Source organism: Chenopodium album, chromosome 21, assembly GCF_948465745.1.
Source record: "Chenopodium album chromosome 21, dcCheAlbu1.1, whole genome shotgun sequence".
Classification (NCBI taxonomy): Eukaryota; Viridiplantae; Streptophyta; class Magnoliopsida; order Caryophyllales; family Amaranthaceae; genus Chenopodium; species Chenopodium album.
In genome coordinates this window covers 39,904,775-39,923,365 of record NC_137854.1, presented here as the reverse complement: position 1 = coordinate 39,923,365, position 18,591 = coordinate 39,904,775, and the positions used below count along the sequence as shown (strand labels likewise).

Genomic DNA, 18,591 nt, shown 5'->3' with positions numbered 1-18,591 from the left:
CCCCATTGACATTGTTCTTCCAGAAGATATAATGAAAAGGGTAATAATAGATACATATGCAATGTAAAGTTAATGAAGAAATGATTCTTTATTGAAATTGTTCTTCAAAAGAGATAGAACTTGTTTAATTAATACAAATCTTCTGATAAATAAATTTTGATTGTGATTTTCTTAATAAAGTGAATTTTATTAATGCAAATTTATCTACTAAGTTGGTATATAATAAGACGCCCCTATAAATGAGATATTTTACCAACTTAGGGGGAGAAGAATGAATTAGCAAAAGTTGGAAAAATTAAATAAATAAAGAATATTTATGATCCCTATAATGGTAGTTTGAAAAGTTATGTGCCAACTTTTGTTTATATATTATCAAGATATGTTGCACATTTATGATTTGATTTGTATTCAGTTATGACTCATGTTGCATAGCGTTGAAGATACATTTTGGTCATATTATGTGTATACATTGAGATAAAATCTTGCTAATTGTACTTGAATCACTACACCTGAAGTGTAGGTTGTATATGATCGGTTCCAAAATAAAGATATGCTTAATAGATATAATATTTGGCAAGATAGTGCAGTTAACACTAATGGTGTAATAGTATATAAATACCATAGTGAATGAAATACCCTAAAAGTGGTATAGATATCTGAATTATTATAATAGATGGCCTATGATGTAAGAAAAAATTATGATGGTACCAATGAGAAATGTATTCAGATATCATTATCAAAATAGCATGCAAATTAAATTGTACCTTGAGCAATAATATGATGATACCGGTATATGATGGAACTGATAAATAATGCATGTGCATGATATAATGGACTAAGTGAATAAGGGATCTAGAATATATGTCCATTTTAATGTCGACATAATGATAATAATAAAAGTTTATCATGGACCAGAAGTCCAAAGAAATATGGATTTTTAAAATCCACACTGTACAATGTCTTGCATTATTTCGAGTCTTATTTATATTCATATGCATGTGTGAGTCTTAGGTTATTGGATTATTCATTACATATGTTCGAAGTGGTAAATGCATTACTCACTGTATAATTTGTTAATTATGTTATCATATTTTTATATCTCATATTGCATGCATTAGTTCTATACAACAATTATGTTACATGTAAATGTTTGTGGTATGACGAGTTTATAATTATGATGAAGGCTTACAAGAAGGAATTTATACTTCGATGGGCTTATAATTGTGATAAAAGTTTATATATGTGATGATGATGATCCAATAGCATGTTATAAATCATGCATGAAAAGTTCCTGAAGAACTTACATACAATGTACTCAAATATCTAGCCCTTCAAATTCTATATTCTGAAAAATGACAATGTTGATGATATTGTTATCAAACTCATGAAGAGTTTTAATTTGATGACTAAGCTATTGAGATACCAACCTGAAGTTTAACCATGTGAGAGTTAATCGATATTGTACACATTGGAGAACTCTCGTATAAAATGCAAAATGTCTAAACAAGAATAATGATGAGATATATAACAGTAAGAATAATCTTCTTATGGTCCAGAAGAACCATGAGTAAAAAATAGTAATTACTTATGTTATTACTAATTCATATAAGCTTAGATAATGATATCAAGATATCACGAGTTGCCATAAATTATTATCAATATTTGATTACCAATAGCTACTTTTACGACCTCCAGAAGTAGGTATAATTTTGATGGTAAGGCAACTTAAAACAAAAATGTTATACAAGATAGTGGTAAACGCAACATAGGTATTGTTCTCACAAGTATGGATAAATGAAGATGTCTTACAATGAAGATTTGAAGTTTCAAGTTTGATTTGGGAGGATCAACTATCAAGGAATGTTATTCAGCTACAAGTGTGAAGTTACTAAAGCATTGAATTCATTATCACATTGGAAGATCTCAAGTTATATATTCATCAAGGGGAGAAAATACGCGCTGCACTCTTTTTCCCTTAACCATGGTTTTGTCCCACATTGGGTTTTCCTGGTAAGGTTTTTAACGAGGCAGCATATCAAGGCGTATAACAAAAGTGTTGTACTCTTTTTCCTTAACTATGTTTTTATCCCATCGGGTTTTTCTTAGTAAGGTTTTAATGAGGCACACTATTCGATAATGGTCATCCAAGGGGGAGTGTTATATAATATATGTATTTGGTGGATGCCCATTATACCCTTCTGATAATTCTAGGATGTTCTAGATATACATAGGTTTATTATTCTACAAGAAAACCCTAATTGCGTCACATGTATATATACATGTACTCCCACATCATTCAGGATGAAAATATATATTTTATTCACTTCCTTATTTTCTCCTCTTTCTCTCTAATTTTATAACAATTTTAATTAAATTAATTTTTTAATTAGGTATGGTTAGTGGTGAGTTAATTAGCCTGAAAATAAGTTAGAGTACCTAAAAGGTGAACAAAAAAAATTGAGTACCTAAAAGGTGAAAAATTGAAGAATTGAGTACCTTTTTTGTACTCTTAACTCTAAACAAACATTTAAATAAATAAATAAATAAATTGCTTTTTTCAAGAATAAATAAATAAATAAATAAATTGCTGAGTTGATTGGCAATTAAGATGTGGCAAGCTTTTCAACAGCTGAAATTGTTTTGATAACAAAAAACACTATAGTTTCATTTCCTTGGAAATTTATAAAACAAGGAATTAAATTTTTAATATTTTTTTTAATGTTTTATGGAGTATAATAGGAAAATGATAAATATAGTCTATGTATAAGAAGTCAAAAAAGGAAATATTAAGGATAAATTAACATTTATTACATTGATCTGCACGTGATTTTGTTATAAATTCCCAACTTAATTCTATTTTAGGAAGCATATTTATTGCTTATGTATAAGTATAACCCTAAGAGCAAACACGATGGTTAACCACAAGAGCTACATATATCACACTCAACTTTTTTTAACTCTTCATCCGTCAACTCATTTAAGACTTTTCAAAACCTATACAACTATATATAGCCAACATCATCAATTTTGTGTGCTGACATTACCCATGCTCCTTTACAAGTCTTAACTTGGGTCTTGAAAAATCAAGACTCCACTTCAGAGTTTATTAAGACAAAACATTATTGATGTAAAAATTATGAGATCTTTATCTTACGAGTACTTGTAGAAACCACTTATAATAATGTCATGTCAAGTCTTAAGATTTCGAGCAAAATACTCTTAAAAAGACAAAGCAAACCCTCTCTCTAGAGCCCCTATCTCTCTAGAGCCTCTCTAGTTTTCTAGAGCCGACATACCCATCCTAAGTCAACCGCCCAAACTACCACCGTCTCAGCCAGCTACCCCCCTTCACAAAAAAAAAAAAAGAAACAAATTAATTACTGTTCTTCTCGCTCCTCCGCCAAATTCGTCTCCCACCTGTTCTTGTTGACTCCTTTCTTCTCCTCCTCCTTACCATCTGCTTCTAATCAACTATGTCCAAGCATCACCAAACACAAGATTACCCTAATTTCCGATCAGTTTTTAGAAAGACTATTGTGGGGAAATTTGTTGATTATAGAAATTTTCTCAGCTCCGAATTCAACACTGGGTGTCAAATCACTGGATCAAGCATGGTCCAATTGCCGTTGAAAAGAGAAATCACTTGTTCTTGTTCACTTGCTCCGACACTAGGGATTACCGTGCCCTCTTAGCTTCTCAATCGGCCGCGTTCCAAGCTGCTCTTATTGTCTTCAAACCGTGGCCCCCCTCCGACTCCATCTCGGAAATTGATTTCTCCACCGCCGACATCTGGGTAAGGCTAACTAATCTCCCGCCTAACACACCCTGCTTGGAGAAACTTGGATCACCCATTGCAATTGATCATTCCTTCTCCCATCCTTCTAATTCAGCTAGAGCAAAATTCAGAATTAAAATTAATAACCCTGTGCCGCTGGCTATCCCTCTCCTGTCAACTCTTGGTTCAATTGATTGGGTTACTGTCCAATTTGAAAATATTTTCATTGTCTGTGGGAATTGTAATTGTGTTGGTCATAAAAAAGTTTCGTGCTCCAATGCTAGCCATCCCAACCCTTCAGAAAGATCCCCTAACAAAGCAGCAGCCCTTAAAAATTAGGACCGTTTTCGATGCTCCAGATTAAACCTCATCTTGTCTCACTCCAGCTCTAAAAAACCAAATTCACCGCAGCCAAGCCTGAAACGGAAAGATCCTATTGATTTTACTCTGTGTCCTACCTCCCAGAAAAAACCCAAACTGCAACCAAGCTTAAATAGCCTCCCGGAGCGTTACAAAAGACATAGAGTAGAGGAGGAGCATCCTTTCTCAAGCAAAAGATTAAAAGAAATGGCGAATTTCTTGTTTATCCATGCCACTGATAAGGTTGGAACCAACAATCGGATGAAGAGTAGCCCAACCATAGGGGACCGGAAAAGGACCTCAACTGTCTCTCCAGACCAACGTGCAAGTATCGAGGTAAAAAGAGCCCGCCTTAACTATCACTCACGGGGAATTACAGATAATATAGAAGAGGTAACATCCATTCCTATTTCCAAGTCTTCTTTTCCAGTTTCCTTTATTTTCTCCCCTATCCCAAGAACGTACTTTACTTACCTTACTCCACCGTATTTATTGCAACATCTACCCATGGTAATTTCCCAGTCCCCAAATATCCAACACCTTCCCAATGCTTGGTTAGAGACATATATTCACTGCATTGCCCATCCCCCATTTACCCAACCGCCAATCTTAATTACCCCTATCCCCTCTATAAATATTTGTTTAACTCTGAAAGCTCTCATCCAAAACACACCTCCCAGAATATTGCTAAAAAAAGAAGTCTTTCCCTTTTAAGAAAAATACAAAAACCTCGTACCATCATGGATAACACACAAAAACCAAAAGATATCCTCTTGGGCCACCACCATGAAGCCGCCTACATCATTGACCTGAACCACTACGTTGTCATTGAAGATGCTGATAAGGTACTCATGCCTATCAACCAATCTGCTGACCCCTTTCGCCCTAAACCAATAGCTGCTTCTACCCAAACTGCACCCCCTTTGTCCCGAAAAGGGAAGGAACCCTTGGTAGATTCCTCTGATGACTCTTGCTCTGAGGTTGATAGCTCAACCAAATTCACTGGTTCGAACAATGCTTACCCTCCTCCCAGCCTTTACCCCTTTTCCTGTGCTCTCATAGATAACTCTGACCCCTGGGCTAACCCGGAACTTATCATCCCAAACCCACCAAATTCCCCTGTTTCAGAAGAAGAGTTCCTCTCTGCACTATCTGAACTCCCCATTGATGATGGATTTACCTTTGATTTAAACAAACCCCCTAAACCTCTCCCAAACTTGAATGACCTCCCTCCCCGTTCTCTATGGTTGAACAAGGCAAAGAAAGCCACCAGAAAGCTGAGGAAGAACAGGACAGTGCAAGCTTTGCTAAGGAAGAAGGGGATAAAAGGGAAAGAGAAGTCCACCTCCCGTGACTCTCACTTCCTCTCTCTATCTGAACCATCTAGTCCGGTTGAAGAACCTTCTAGGAAGAGGAAGAAAATCCAGAAGATCTGCTATGGTCTTCGTAAGCTTAAATTTGGATTCTCCGCTGATGAGGACTTAAACAACTTCCTGTCCTCTGACTCTGAGGGTATGGTGGCTGGCCCGATACAGCCCCCAGAGTCCTTATGACAGCTTTGGCGTGGAATTGCAGGGGCTTATCTTCATCCAACCCACCCGCAATTCCCTTTATTAAGTGGTTGGCAGGTCACTCGGACATTGACATTATCTTTCTTTCAGAAACTAAGACGTCTGCTGCTGTTTTGGACCCAATTTTCCATTCTTGGGGTTATGATAATAGTAGTAGTGTTGACTCTGTGGAGTCTAAGGGAGGGACTTATTTGTGTTGGAATAAGAATATCAATGTAAAAGTCCTCTTTTAGGATATTAACTATTTTCTGTGCTCAGTGAATGATGAATTTAACCAGTTTTCTTATGTCCTGTTTGTTTATGGTTCCCCATATTTATGTGATAGACAGTTAGTATGGGATACTTTGAGGGCTTTAATTTGGTCCTACCCGGGAAATATGCTCATTATGGGTGACTTTAACCAAACTGAAAACATACACCAAAAATTGGGAGGCAATAATGTAATACCGGGGGTGAACCAGTTCTTAAAATGGAAAATTGATTGTGGTCTGTCTGAACTTCCCTCCCATGGAGTTCGGTACACTTGGACTAATAACAGAGACAATGAGGAGGCAATTTTTGAAACTCTTGATAGAGCCTATGGCAATGACTCCTGGAGAAACCTTTATCCTACTACATTCACAATGAACCTCCCTATCCTTCTCTCTGACCATAGCCCTGTAATCGTTTCAACCTATTCTCCACCTTCAAAAAAGAGAAGACCATATAAATTAGAAGACTGGTGCCTTGAGTTTTCTAAAATTAGAGAAGCCGTCAGAGTAGAATGGGAAAAGAGCAAGCAAGGGTCTGCTATGTTCTCCCTCCAAAGGAAGTTGCAGGGAACGCTTAAAATCTGTAAAAGTTGGTGTTTGAACTTCAAAAAGTCAAATCACATTGACTGGAAAGCCATCTCCGTTGAAACAACAACACTACAAAGCACAATCTCCTCTCAGTCTGATATGCAAAATGACATCAATGCCAGGAGGAATGTTATGCATTCTATCATTGCAAAACAGAAGTATTGGAGACAAAGGGCAAGGACAAAATGGGATACTCTCGCTGATCTCAATACCTCCTTCTTCTTCAAATGTGCTACTACCCGGAGAATGAAAAATTAAATAAAAGGACTCAAGAACAATGAGGGAACCTGGTGCTCCGATGATCCCTCTATTCATGCTTTGTTTAACAACTTCTTTGCAGATTTATTTCATGCAGGTACTCCTCAAGAATGGGATTGTAGCAACTGGGATGACTGGAAACAATCTATACCTAAGCTCTCTGACAAGCACTTAAGCTTGTTAGGGCGCCCGTTCACAAAAAAAGATGTGAAGCAAGTTGCTTTCAGCATGAAGGGCCACAAATCACCAGGTCCTGATGGCATTACTCCCTCCTTTTTTCAGCAAAACTGGAAGACAGTTGAAGATGATGTTTTTGGCTCTTGTTCAGCTTTCTTGAGAGAGGGTTATTTACTTAGGGAGCTCAATGAAACCTTCATCACCCTCATCCCAAAAGTGAATAACCCTGAGTTGGTGTCAGATTTTAGACCGATAAGTTTGTGCAATACATCGTACAAGATCATATTAAAATGCCTTGTGAAAAGACTACGACATATCATAGGTGACCTGGTGGGAGACTGCCAAAATGCTTTCGTCCCAGGGAGGTCCATTTCTGAAAGCACCTTGGTGGGACATGAATTACTCCACAAAATTAAGAAGAAGGCAATCCCCGGAAAATTTGAAAGCATTCTGAAGGTCGACCTTAACAAGGAGTATGATAGGATAAGCTGGAATTTTGTGGAAAATGTTCTAATCCAAATGAACTTCCCTTCCATTTGGGTTAAATGGATAATGCAATGCATCTCTACGGTCTCCTACCGTGTCCTCATTAATGGTGAGCCCTCAGAGAAAATAGTGTCAAACTCGGGCCTTCATCAAGGAGACCCGATATCACCCTACACCTTCATATTATGTATGGAGGTACTCTCGAGAAGACTCGATCATCTACAAGCTACAGGCAGCCTCAAAGGAATTAAAGTTTCACGCTCAGGGCCGTCTATATCTCATCTCTTTTTTGCCGACGATGCTTTATTTTTCCTCAAAGCTGATATTGAAAATTTTGGTGTGATGAAGAATGCTATTGACCAATTCTGCCATCTTTCTGGTGAAATGGTAAACTTCAATAAGTCATATGTAATCTTCTCAAAACACATGCCTTTAAGATTCAAGAAAATTCTGAAAAGAATCTTAGGGGTGAAGGACAATGACAAGATGGGCACATACTTGGGATGTCCAATGGACGTCGATGGAAGGTCCACTGGAGTCTTTCAGGAAATAGTGGATAAAATTGCTTTAAAACTATCGTCATGGAAGTTCCTCAAGTTATCTCAAGCGGGAAGATTGATTCTCATAAATGGCATCCTTATCGCCATGGCCAGCCACATTCTTAGTAGTTATATGCTACCTCAAAAAATCATCAAAAAGCTATCTTCTCTTATTCTGAAATTCTGGTGGTCTTCTTCCATGGAGAAAAGGCCAATCTATTGGAAGAAAACGTCTCTCCTTGAAAATCACAAGCATGAAGGAGGCATTGGTCTACGGAATCTTAAGAGTCTCAATCAGGCTCTTGTTTTCAAGCAAGCATGGAGGATGCACTCTAACCCCATCTAAATGTTAGCAAGATCTTCAGAGCAAAGTACAAGGATGACTGGTTTGACAGAGGACGAAGAGGTGAGATGAAGACCTCAATGTCTTGGGGTGCTAGAAGCATTTTCAAGAGTATTTATCACTTGCGGGGTGGCCTTAGAAGAACAATAGCTAATGGTATAAACATAAAGGTGGAGCATGACTGGTGGGTGACTGATAAAATTATCAAATGCAAGGTCAGTCAGCTTACTTCCTCAGAACAAAAACCAATTTTTGTCAGTGATTTGCTTGACGAGCAAGGCAAATGGAAGGTGGGTTTAGTATGGAAATGGTTTAATCCCATTATAGCAAAGGATATCCTTGCTATTCACCCTGGTAACCAACTGCAATCTGATAGTTGGGATTGGGGTCCTTCGAGTACTGGGCATTACTCCTTAAAATCGGGATATTGGCAGGCACAGGGTTGCAGCAACAATGGAGCCCCGACTTCTTGCTTCTGGAAAATATGGTGGAAATCAAAAATTTGGCCTAAGCACAAGATTTTCATCTGGAAATTGATGAACAATGCTTTGCCAACGTTGAGTAACCTGAAGAAAAGAGGCATCGACATTGACACAAAATGCAAACTATGCAACGCGGAAGAAGAGACCTCTAGCCACCTGTTCAGGGATTGTGAAGTGACTACAAGAATCTGGAAATGCAGCAATCTGGGCATCAATTCTGAAATAGGAAGGAATATTGACATAAGTACTTGGGTGTCTAACTTCTTATTTTATTTTCTGTCAACGGATGACTATCAAAATCATACAACCATGGATTTCGTGAGTACTCTCTGGAGTATCTGGTTGTCAAGAAATAACATCAGCTTCAATAATTCCTTAGTCTCCCCACATAATATTATCAGATTGGCGCAGCACTGGAAGCAGAGATGGGACTTAGTATGGACAAAGGGGTCGAATGACAGACACCATGGATCCTGATGGCAGGCACCAAAGTTCATGTCCAAACCAAGCCAATGACGAGCCAGAAAACCAAAGGTACACTATCATCATTGATGGTGCTTGGAAGAAAGTGGACAGCAAGCGTAGCAAGGCATGGAGAGCAGCTGTTGGGTGGGTAATAAAAGACAGAGGTAATGTTATTGACAGGGGCAAAAGTCCGGTTTTCGCTACCTCACCCTGTCAAGCTGAAGCTAAAGCGGCATTAATGGCTCTACAAAGCTCGAATTTAGAAAGAGACAACGTTGTGATGCTTACTGATTCTATGGAGTTGGCCCAAGCAGTCTCGGATAGCACTAAAGCCAGAAGGGAGATCAAGCAAATTGTGGAGGAAGTTAAAAAATATGCTCTCTCATTCCAAAGTTTTGTGATTAGGAAAGTAAGTAGAAGTAGAGTCTTTGAAGCCCATAAACTTGCGGTTACAGCAAGAAAGGGCATTTGAGTTGTTTCTGTTTTCTTGATTGTCAAAAAAAAAAAGTCTTAAGATTTAGAGATAATCTTGTACAAGTAGTTTTTTATGTAAGAAAAGTTTGCTCAATATGACTGACCTTAATCTTTTTTTTTACACGTTATAGTTATAGAAAAAAAACTACTTAAATTATATATTACGAGTAAATAATATTACTAAATCTTCCAAAGTTCAACCAACATCCAAATGCTCACTTATATTTATTTAATTATTTTTAACCTTATTAATTATTATTTATTATTAGAGTTAAGTATAAAACAAGGGACTCAATTCTTGCAAAATGTGGGGAAAGGGGACTCTATTTATTTTATAGAGAGAAAAGGGACTGGGCTAGAATGGGTTTGGGTTTTCGGTGGGTTCTAATTAAATAAGGGAAAGAATTGAGTCCCCTTGGTTAAAGAATTGAGTCCCCTTGGTTAAACAATTGAGTCAATTTGGTCAACTAAAAAAAAGGAGTATGTTTTTTTTGTTTTTTTTTTTTGGTAAATATTTTAATTTAAGACCAATAAAAAAAAGAGTTCCTTACTCTTTTTGGAACAAAAATAAAGCATAAAATTACAATAATTTGAATGTTTATTTTCTTCATCATCTTCATTACATCCTCGACCTTCTAACTCCACATTTCTCTTTAATTAAAATCATGACCATCTCATAAACTAACTCTGACTCACGTGGGCTGTCAACCAACCTACCACCTAATATAATTACACCCATCCATTTGTTTATAGTTTGGGCATATTAGAAATCTCATAAAAGGATGCTTGACTTTCTTAGAAACTCTCCTTAATAACCTTCTGTTGCAATATACACTAGGCTTATCGATAATTTTTTTTTTTTAAAAAAAAAAAAAATAAAAAAATTTAGGGCCCTACAAGCCTTCACTAAAATTATGATGTGTGCTTCTACTACAAATGCAAGACAAGTAAGCTACAAACCAGAGAGATGAAGAACATTAAAAAATTGTTAAAAGAATATTTTTTTTTGGATAACAAACATTAAAAAAAATTCAAGAACAAAGCTTTTGTATTGTTGTTGTACTTTCTTAATTTCAAACAGCCATATTTTCAAAACAATCCGCAGAAATTATTAATGAAGGGATTGAATTTGTCTGGTTTAATCAAGGCAATAATGAGGGGACTTAATTCTTCTTGGGTTAAAGGTGAGTTAAGTTACCTGAAAATACCCCCTAACACCAGAAATTTAACCCTAGTCCCCTTTTCCTCTATAAAATAAATAGAGTCCCCTTTCCCCACATTTTGCAAGAATTGAGTCCCCTGTATTATACTTAACTCTTTATTATTATATATACTGGAAATACAACCAAAAATTGATTTTCAACTTACCCTTTTCTTTCAAAAATGAGCGGTGTCACTTTGATGTTGCCATAAATATCCAAATTACCATTATGGCTATCACGATACCCGTACGTTTAGTATTACATAACGATGTTACGGAGTAATTGATAGAAGAATGGTCCAACCCTAGAAAAAAAATTAAAATAAAAACTAAAATGAAATTATAAAATTAAAAAAAAAAAAAATGAAAACAATAGGGTTCATTTTCAAAGAATAGGTGTGGGGTTTGGGGTACCAAAAACTTTAGATAATAATTTTTTTGATATGTGGAAAGACTTGGCAAAAGAAGTACCGTACATTGTTGATAGAACGATTTTTAAGTCTAGAATGTTGTAATTTGTCTTCATAGCTAGAATATGAATATTGTTATGCTCTAATTCTAACGTCTTTCTTCAACTTGTTACTCACACGGTGACGCGTATGTTTTGAGCCTTTCACTTTTTTTGGTGTGAAATTTTGATTGGAAATTTGGCTTATCATCATAATCTTCGAGGATAAGTGGTTGCATCTTGCATGTGTAGAATGACTAGGAAATTTACCATTTCGTTCTCAGCTTTTGCGTTTATGCATTACTTTGTTTATTGATAAGATTGGTCGTGAGATCAAATTTTAGTAGGACGAATTAAAAAGATAAAAATAAAATACTAGCTTTTCAATTTGAGAAATATTGTATGTTTTTTAAATTAAAGGAGTATTAAAAAATAGGGTTGTTTGTGTCAGTTAAACAATTTGTTAAGCTAAAAAGTGATTCTTTTATCGTTCTACGGGCCTGTTCACATTTACTTAATTTCAGTTCAGTTTAGCTCTAATCAGTTCAGTTCCCTTTCAGTTTCTAATTTCCTTCTCTCATAAAATATTCAGTTCAGTTCAGTTAAGTTCAGCTCAGTTCAATAAATGTGAACAGACTCGTAATTCACTTACAAATGTCTTACACTCTTACGTATTGATTTAGAACGGATTAATTTATGCAAAATTTTGGTTTATATGGCATTTTATTGGTATGTATTCAAGAAAAAACTACGAATATTGTTTCCTTTATTTTTAAAATAACTATTGATGAGTGATTAAAATGAAATTAAAATGACATAAATTAAATCTTTCGACTAATAAGTGATGTCACATCTTCTGGCGTGCCAGCAAATATTACGACACAAAAATGAGATTGAAATAGCATAAATTACATTTCAGTTGACAAGTAACGTTATATGGAGTAACTTATAATTGGACTAATTCAAAAATGGACTCAGGCATTAATCATACAAATTAATAACTTTTAAGGGTACTAATTAATAATTTTTTTTATTTATTTAACCGTAGTAATTAATAACTCTTTTAAGGATAATAATTGACAAGCCGTCTCTTTTTGGGTTGTAATTAACAAAGTTTTCTAATCATTAAAATTTCCATTCATAAAATTATTAATAGTTTAAATTTACAATTTAAGATGAAACAAACAAGATTCTACATCGTATATTTTTTAATTTATATTTATCGTTATCAAATTTCAATTTCATTCAAATGTACTCATATAAAGTTCAAACAAGAACAACATAAAGAAATGAAATGAAACGAAGTTAGAATAAAGTAATTAGTCGACATACATCAATGATCGGAAAATATGCAATATATAAACAGGTGGAGTATACTTTCATGAAACAAAAGTTTAAAATAAAACTTGGAAACTAGTTATGATTTGCACTAATTTAAGATTCGTCAAACTAGTGGGATTAGACTGCACCTAATAAGATCTTAAGGCTTTGAAAGTACAGAATACTTAATCCTCCATTATATTTCCTAATTAAAATAGGTACTCGTATTAATTAATAAACCAACTATGAAACTGTCGGTTTTACAACTTGCATGTAACGCCATAATTTTTAAATCGTTTGTTCGTTTGGTCTTTGTCCCTAGAATAAGTATTTGTATTTCTATATGCTGGCCAATTAACGAAAATTCTCTTTGTGTTCATGCAAAATTGAATGATTTTCAAGTTAATGATATCTATAATTTTTAAAATCATTAAGTTGAGGAATTAAAGGAGTACGAAGTTTCTTAATCTATGATCAATAACTTAGCATCTGAAATTTTTGTGGAGATCATATTGAAGTGGTCATTTATTTCAGTTAGACTATGTTTACTTTAACCAATCTATACTTTCTAGATCTGATCTGAGTTAATCTGGTTTGGAATGCTCAAATCTAATTTCATAATTTGATCAAAATTTTGAATTTTTTAAACAAAATATAATAGATGGGATATTGTTAGATTCATATTAATGTGTACTTTAATTTTAAAAATATGAGATCTTAATTTATTTATATTACAAAATTATAGATATTTATTTGGAAATTAATAAATACGGAGTATGGCTTTGGTCTAAACTGATCATTGCTAAAATAAGCAATTTTTTGCTTAGTAAGTTATATAATAACCAAAACCTATTTGGATATAAGTAGAAAATGACAAATTTCAAAGATGGGTAGGACATATAATAATAATCACTCTCCTTTTTATGCCCACAAAGCCAAAATTGAGATCTTGTTCTTAACCTTATTTAGGAATGTAATTCAAGTTATAAGCAAATTAAATTCAAATAAGCAAGGATAATTAGTAAGTTCATTATTTCAAAGAATATGATGAACCTAAGTCTGGTCGTTAGAGCAATAGTATAAATGACGTGTTAAATAAAACTATAATGTAAAAGACGTGTTAAATAAGAAATAATAGATGATTTGGTAATTAAAATTATGAACCTATTCTAGATACTAGTACTCCCTCCGTCCCTAAATTACATTCCTCTTTGGTAATTTACACGGGAATTAAGGAGGAAGGAGTAAGACAAATAACAATGATTAGATAATGCTATGGGAAGTACAAAGATAGAATAGTTATTACTCATGACATGTCATCAATCCTTTGCAAAAAAAAAGGACCAATCACATGCTCCTAATTGAAAATTTTTAACCAATCATATTCATTGTAATTTGGCACAAGGATTATGAGTGAGATTAGGTAAGAATGAGTGAGAAACCATTAAATATAAAACAGAAAAAGTGAGTTGATTTACTAAAAAAAACTTACCAAAGATAGAAAGGAGGAATGTAATTTTGGAATACTAAAAATAGAAAAAAGGAATGTAATTTAGGGACGGAGGGAGTAGTAAAAACCAAAGAAGACTTGACTCGGTTGATAAGACATAAGAGTCTTACACTCTTACTTTAGATTTTAAAGGTTCAATCAATCAATCAGTTTTTTGTTTTGTTTTTTTGTTTTTTTTTAATTTTTTTAATTTTTTTTTTTTCCTCTTGGAAACCAGGTTCAATTAGTTCAGCTGTCCACTTTTAAGTATTTAGCTTATATATATAGAAGGGGAAAGGGGAACCTTGTAACTCCCTTCGAAAAGATATTTGAGATTGCCTTAATCAATGGGCAAACCCGAGCCTTAACTTACCAATCACATTAGTTGGTGATTTTAACCAAGTAGACTCTCATCTTGATAAAACTGGTACAAACTCTTCCAACATCAAGGGCTATAATTTGTTCAATGATTGGAAGGAGTCTAATGATCTCCATGACTTAGTCTACGAAGGGACTAGGTTCACTTGGTCTAATGGTAGGGAGGGGGACGATTTAGTGCTAGAAAGGCTAGACAAAGGCTATGCAAATACCCCATGGCTTACTAAATTTCCACATGCTCATATTGTTCATCAACCAATTCAACTTTCTGATCATGCGCCTATCTTATTTCACACCTCTCATACTACCAAAAAGAAGAGAAGTGTTTATAAAATAGACCAATGGAGCTTAAATTACAGCGAGTGTATTAAAGTTGCTCAAGAAGTTTGGAATGCAAATCAGAATGGCTCCCCCATGTTTAGACTAGTGAGAAAAACCCAAAAGGCTAAACATGTAATCAAGAAATGGTCTTTAGATAAGAGAGAGGAATGGAATGGTGAGTGGGATCAATTTGAAAAGGAAATTTTGGAAGCACAACTCCTGATGGAAGATGAAGGCAAGGAGGAGGAGTTTATTAAAGTCAGCAAGCGCCTGCCTAGAGGAGTATTCTCGAAATTTGGCTTCTTATTGGAGACAAAGAGCCAAAATTAAATGGAATTATGTAGGAGACACGTGCTCACGATATTTTTTCAATTTTCTCAAAGGAAGAACAGCACGTAACAAGCTAGAGGCGAATAGAAATGAGCAGGGCACTTGGGCTACAGAGGAGCAGGACATAGCATCTATAGCTGGAAGCTATTTCAAGAATATATATGAGTGCAACTCCACGGCTTCTTCGCATTCCACGTAGCAAAGGAGTTTGGAAATACAGCAGGCTCTGAGTGGTATTAAGACTACACTTTCAGAAGACAAAGGGACCTTCTTTCTATACCTTACACTAGAAGAGAAGTGAAGGATGCGCTTTTTGCTATGAAACCGTGGAAAGCTCCTGGGCCAGATGGTGTTCCAACAGGTTTTTATCAAAAAAATTGGACTTGGATGCAAGATGATATTACTGAGGCTGTACTGTCTAGTCTCAAATCAGGTAATATCCTTCGTGAAGTAAATTGCACAAATATTGCTTTGATCCCTAAGTGTGACAACCCTGAAACAATGGATAAATTACGGCCAATTGGGCTGTGTAATGTTATCTACAAAATTATCTCTAAATGCATCACTAATAGACTAAGGAGAGTTATTAATGATTTAGTGAGCCACTTCCAAAACGCTTTTGTTCCAGGAAGGGCAATCTCGGATAATATCCTCTTAGCTCATGAATTGCTAGAAAACATCAGAAAATCAAAACTAGGGAAGCAAGGGAAATTAGCTATTAAAACTGACATGAGCAAAGCTTACGATCGGATTAAATGGGATTTTCTTGAGAGCGTACTGTTCAAATTTGGATTACCTGAACTTATGATCAAAATGATCATGAGTTGTGTTAGGACGGTTTCTTTCTCTGTAATCATCAATGGTTCACCTCAAGAAAGATTTCAACCTAAGTGTGGCCTCCGACAAGGGGATCCCCTATCCCCGTATCTTTTTATTCTGTGCATGGAAGGTCTCTCGGGGCTAATTAGAGATGAAGAAGCGCGTGGAAATATCACTGGAATAAACATTGCACGCAGAGCTCCTAGTATCAGTCACCTCTTCTTTGCGGATGACTCGGCTTTTTTCATCAAAGGGGAGATGAATATTGTCCTAACTTTGAGAGAAGCTTTAGATAAGTACTGCAAAGCCTCTGGCCAAGTGATAAACAAGGAAAAGTCGGTGTTATTAGCTAGTCCTAACTCAAATGAAGAGGATATTAACTTGTTCAGTGAAGTTTTGGGCATTACTAGAAGCAATAGTTTTGGCACTTACTTGGGCATACCTTCAGATTTTGGGATGTCAAAGCAACAGATTTTCTGTAAAGCAGTTGACAGAGTAAAAGAGAGCTTGAATGCCTAGAATTCCATGTTTCTCTCGCATGCTGGCAGGTTAACCTTAATTAAATTTGTGCTCTCTAACTTAGGAACTTATGTTTTCTCTGTTTTCAAGTGCCCTTTCAACATCTTAAAAAGAATCAATAGTATTGTTGCAAGATTCTGGTGGCTTGGTAACAAGAATGGGAAGGGTGTGTATTGGAAGAATTGGTCAGTACTAACTCAGACAAAGGATAAAGGGGGCCTTGGCATCCTTGATGCTCGGTTTTTCAACCAAGCTTTACTTGCTAAGCATGGTTGGCGTATCATTCAAGATACAAATTCTTTGTTCAGCAAAATCTACAGGGAAAAATATGGAATTAACAAGCTATCTTTTTTTTGAAGACTCGTGGTGTAGGAGTAGTATTGGCTCGTGGGGTTGGAATGGTATCAAGTGGGGTCTGCAGTTGCTAAAGAGTGGAAGTGCTTGGTCCTTAGGAGATGGGTGCTATGCAAAAATTCACCATCCCTGGGTAAAAGGTGCTTTCCCAATTTGGAGGTATCAAGGCTGCTCCAACAATGACTGTGTTGCCAAGCTTAGGACTAAGAATGGAGATTGGGACTTGGATGCCTGTAAGGATTGGTTTAATGATGAAACTGTTGATACAATTTCTACTATTAAAGCTATGCCTGCAGGTTATGAAGATCTTATTGTTTGGAAGGATGCTAGAGATGGTGCTTACTCGGTTAGAAGTGGCTACTCTAGATTGCTTAAGGGAAACCAGAAGCAGGACAAGAAGACTGGGTTTACAGCAAAGCAAAATATTGATTGGAAAAAATTATGGAAAAAGGATGTTAGCCCCAAGCAAAAAAAATTTCTTTGGAAGATTTTTAGAGGTGCTCTATCAGTTGGTAGTGAAAGGAAAAGGAGGGGTTTGGGGGTGCAACATCATTGCTGTCTTTGCTATAATGAAGATGATCCTAGCAGTGGCAAACTAGAAACTCTTGAACACCTATTTAGAGATTGCAATTTTGCCAGTCACCTATGGAAAGGTTGCAGGTTGGGGATTGATGTGGGTAATCAAGGTAACATTCCTTTGGCTGAATGGATCTACAACTGGATGAGAATCCTTAGTGACAAGGGGGGGGATTTAAGTGCTAGTTACCAGCTCTTCCTAGCTGGTCTTGACTGTATTTGGGAATCAAGGAACAACAAAATTTTTAGGAACCTAAAGCCTCATCCAAGAGCTGCAATTTCTTGCATGGAAAGAAGAGTGAACACCACTTACAAGAATAAGTTTCAAGCAGAGGAAGTAATCCAGCCAAGCATGGAAGACAGACAACCTGAGCCTCCTGGCTTTGAAAGACAGAACAGAGAGGATTCAAGAAAGAATAAGCACCAGGGAGAAAGCCTAAAGCTGGTCTCAAGGCTAGGAAGTTGTAGTACTGCAACTATTAGGATATGTCACTCTAGAAACAAAGATAGAGGCTACATTTGGAGATGGTCTGTCAAGCAGAATGGTACTGAGCTTAGTAAAGGAGTGCTGCAGCAAACTAGGCAAAACAAGGAAGCTAGTTTCCTTGAATCTGTGATGTATGGGTTACAAGATGCTTTAAGCCTCAAATTGTGGCACCTGCAGATCGTGTCAAGTGAGAAGAATAGCATAAATTGGATGCAAATGGACCACAAGAGCATCCAAGGAGATAGAATGTTTAAAGAAAAAATTAATGGGATCATCCCATATTTTCACTATGTTTCTGTTAACTACAAAGGTGTTAGGGATTAGTTCTTCCCTTTTTCTTCAGCTGTCAAAAAAAAAAAAAAAAAAAAAATATAGAAGGGGAAAAAAAATAAAATTTATCTCTAATAACGAATCACAATTCTCCACCTTACCTACCTATTACTCATGAAAACCTCAAATGTTCTTCCAAGAAAGGGCTAATGGCTAATGGCTAATGTCAAATGGCTATGGCCTATGGGTAATGTATATATGCCTTCGAATTTCCAACATTATCTTCTTCTTATATATGCATTCTCTTAAA

General features: G+C 35.8%; 2 protein-coding genes across 2 annotated transcripts; both read left to right on the top strand.

Moving 5' to 3' along the window:
* Window positions 1-8,428: 8,428 nt before the first annotated feature.
* On the top strand, window positions 8,429-9,288 carry LOC145600820 (uncharacterized). Its single transcript, XM_081656681.1, has 2 exons — window positions 8,429-9,148; window positions 9,232-9,288. Exons 1-2 carry the CDS (start codon window positions 8,429-8,431, stop codon window positions 9,286-9,288), a joined length of 777 nt encoding a protein of 258 aa, XP_081512807.1.
* A 1,634-nt stretch (window positions 9,289-10,922) lies between these two features.
* On the top strand, window positions 10,923-18,335 carry LOC145600819 (uncharacterized). The gene is made up of 6 exons (XM_081656680.1): window positions 10,923-10,953; window positions 14,634-15,161; window positions 15,310-15,451; window positions 15,511-16,570; window positions 16,685-16,865; window positions 16,954-18,335. Exons 1-6 carry the CDS (start codon window positions 10,923-10,925, stop codon window positions 18,333-18,335), a joined length of 3,324 nt encoding a protein of 1,107 aa, XP_081512806.1.
* The last annotated feature ends 256 nt before the right edge of the window (window positions 18,336-18,591 follow it).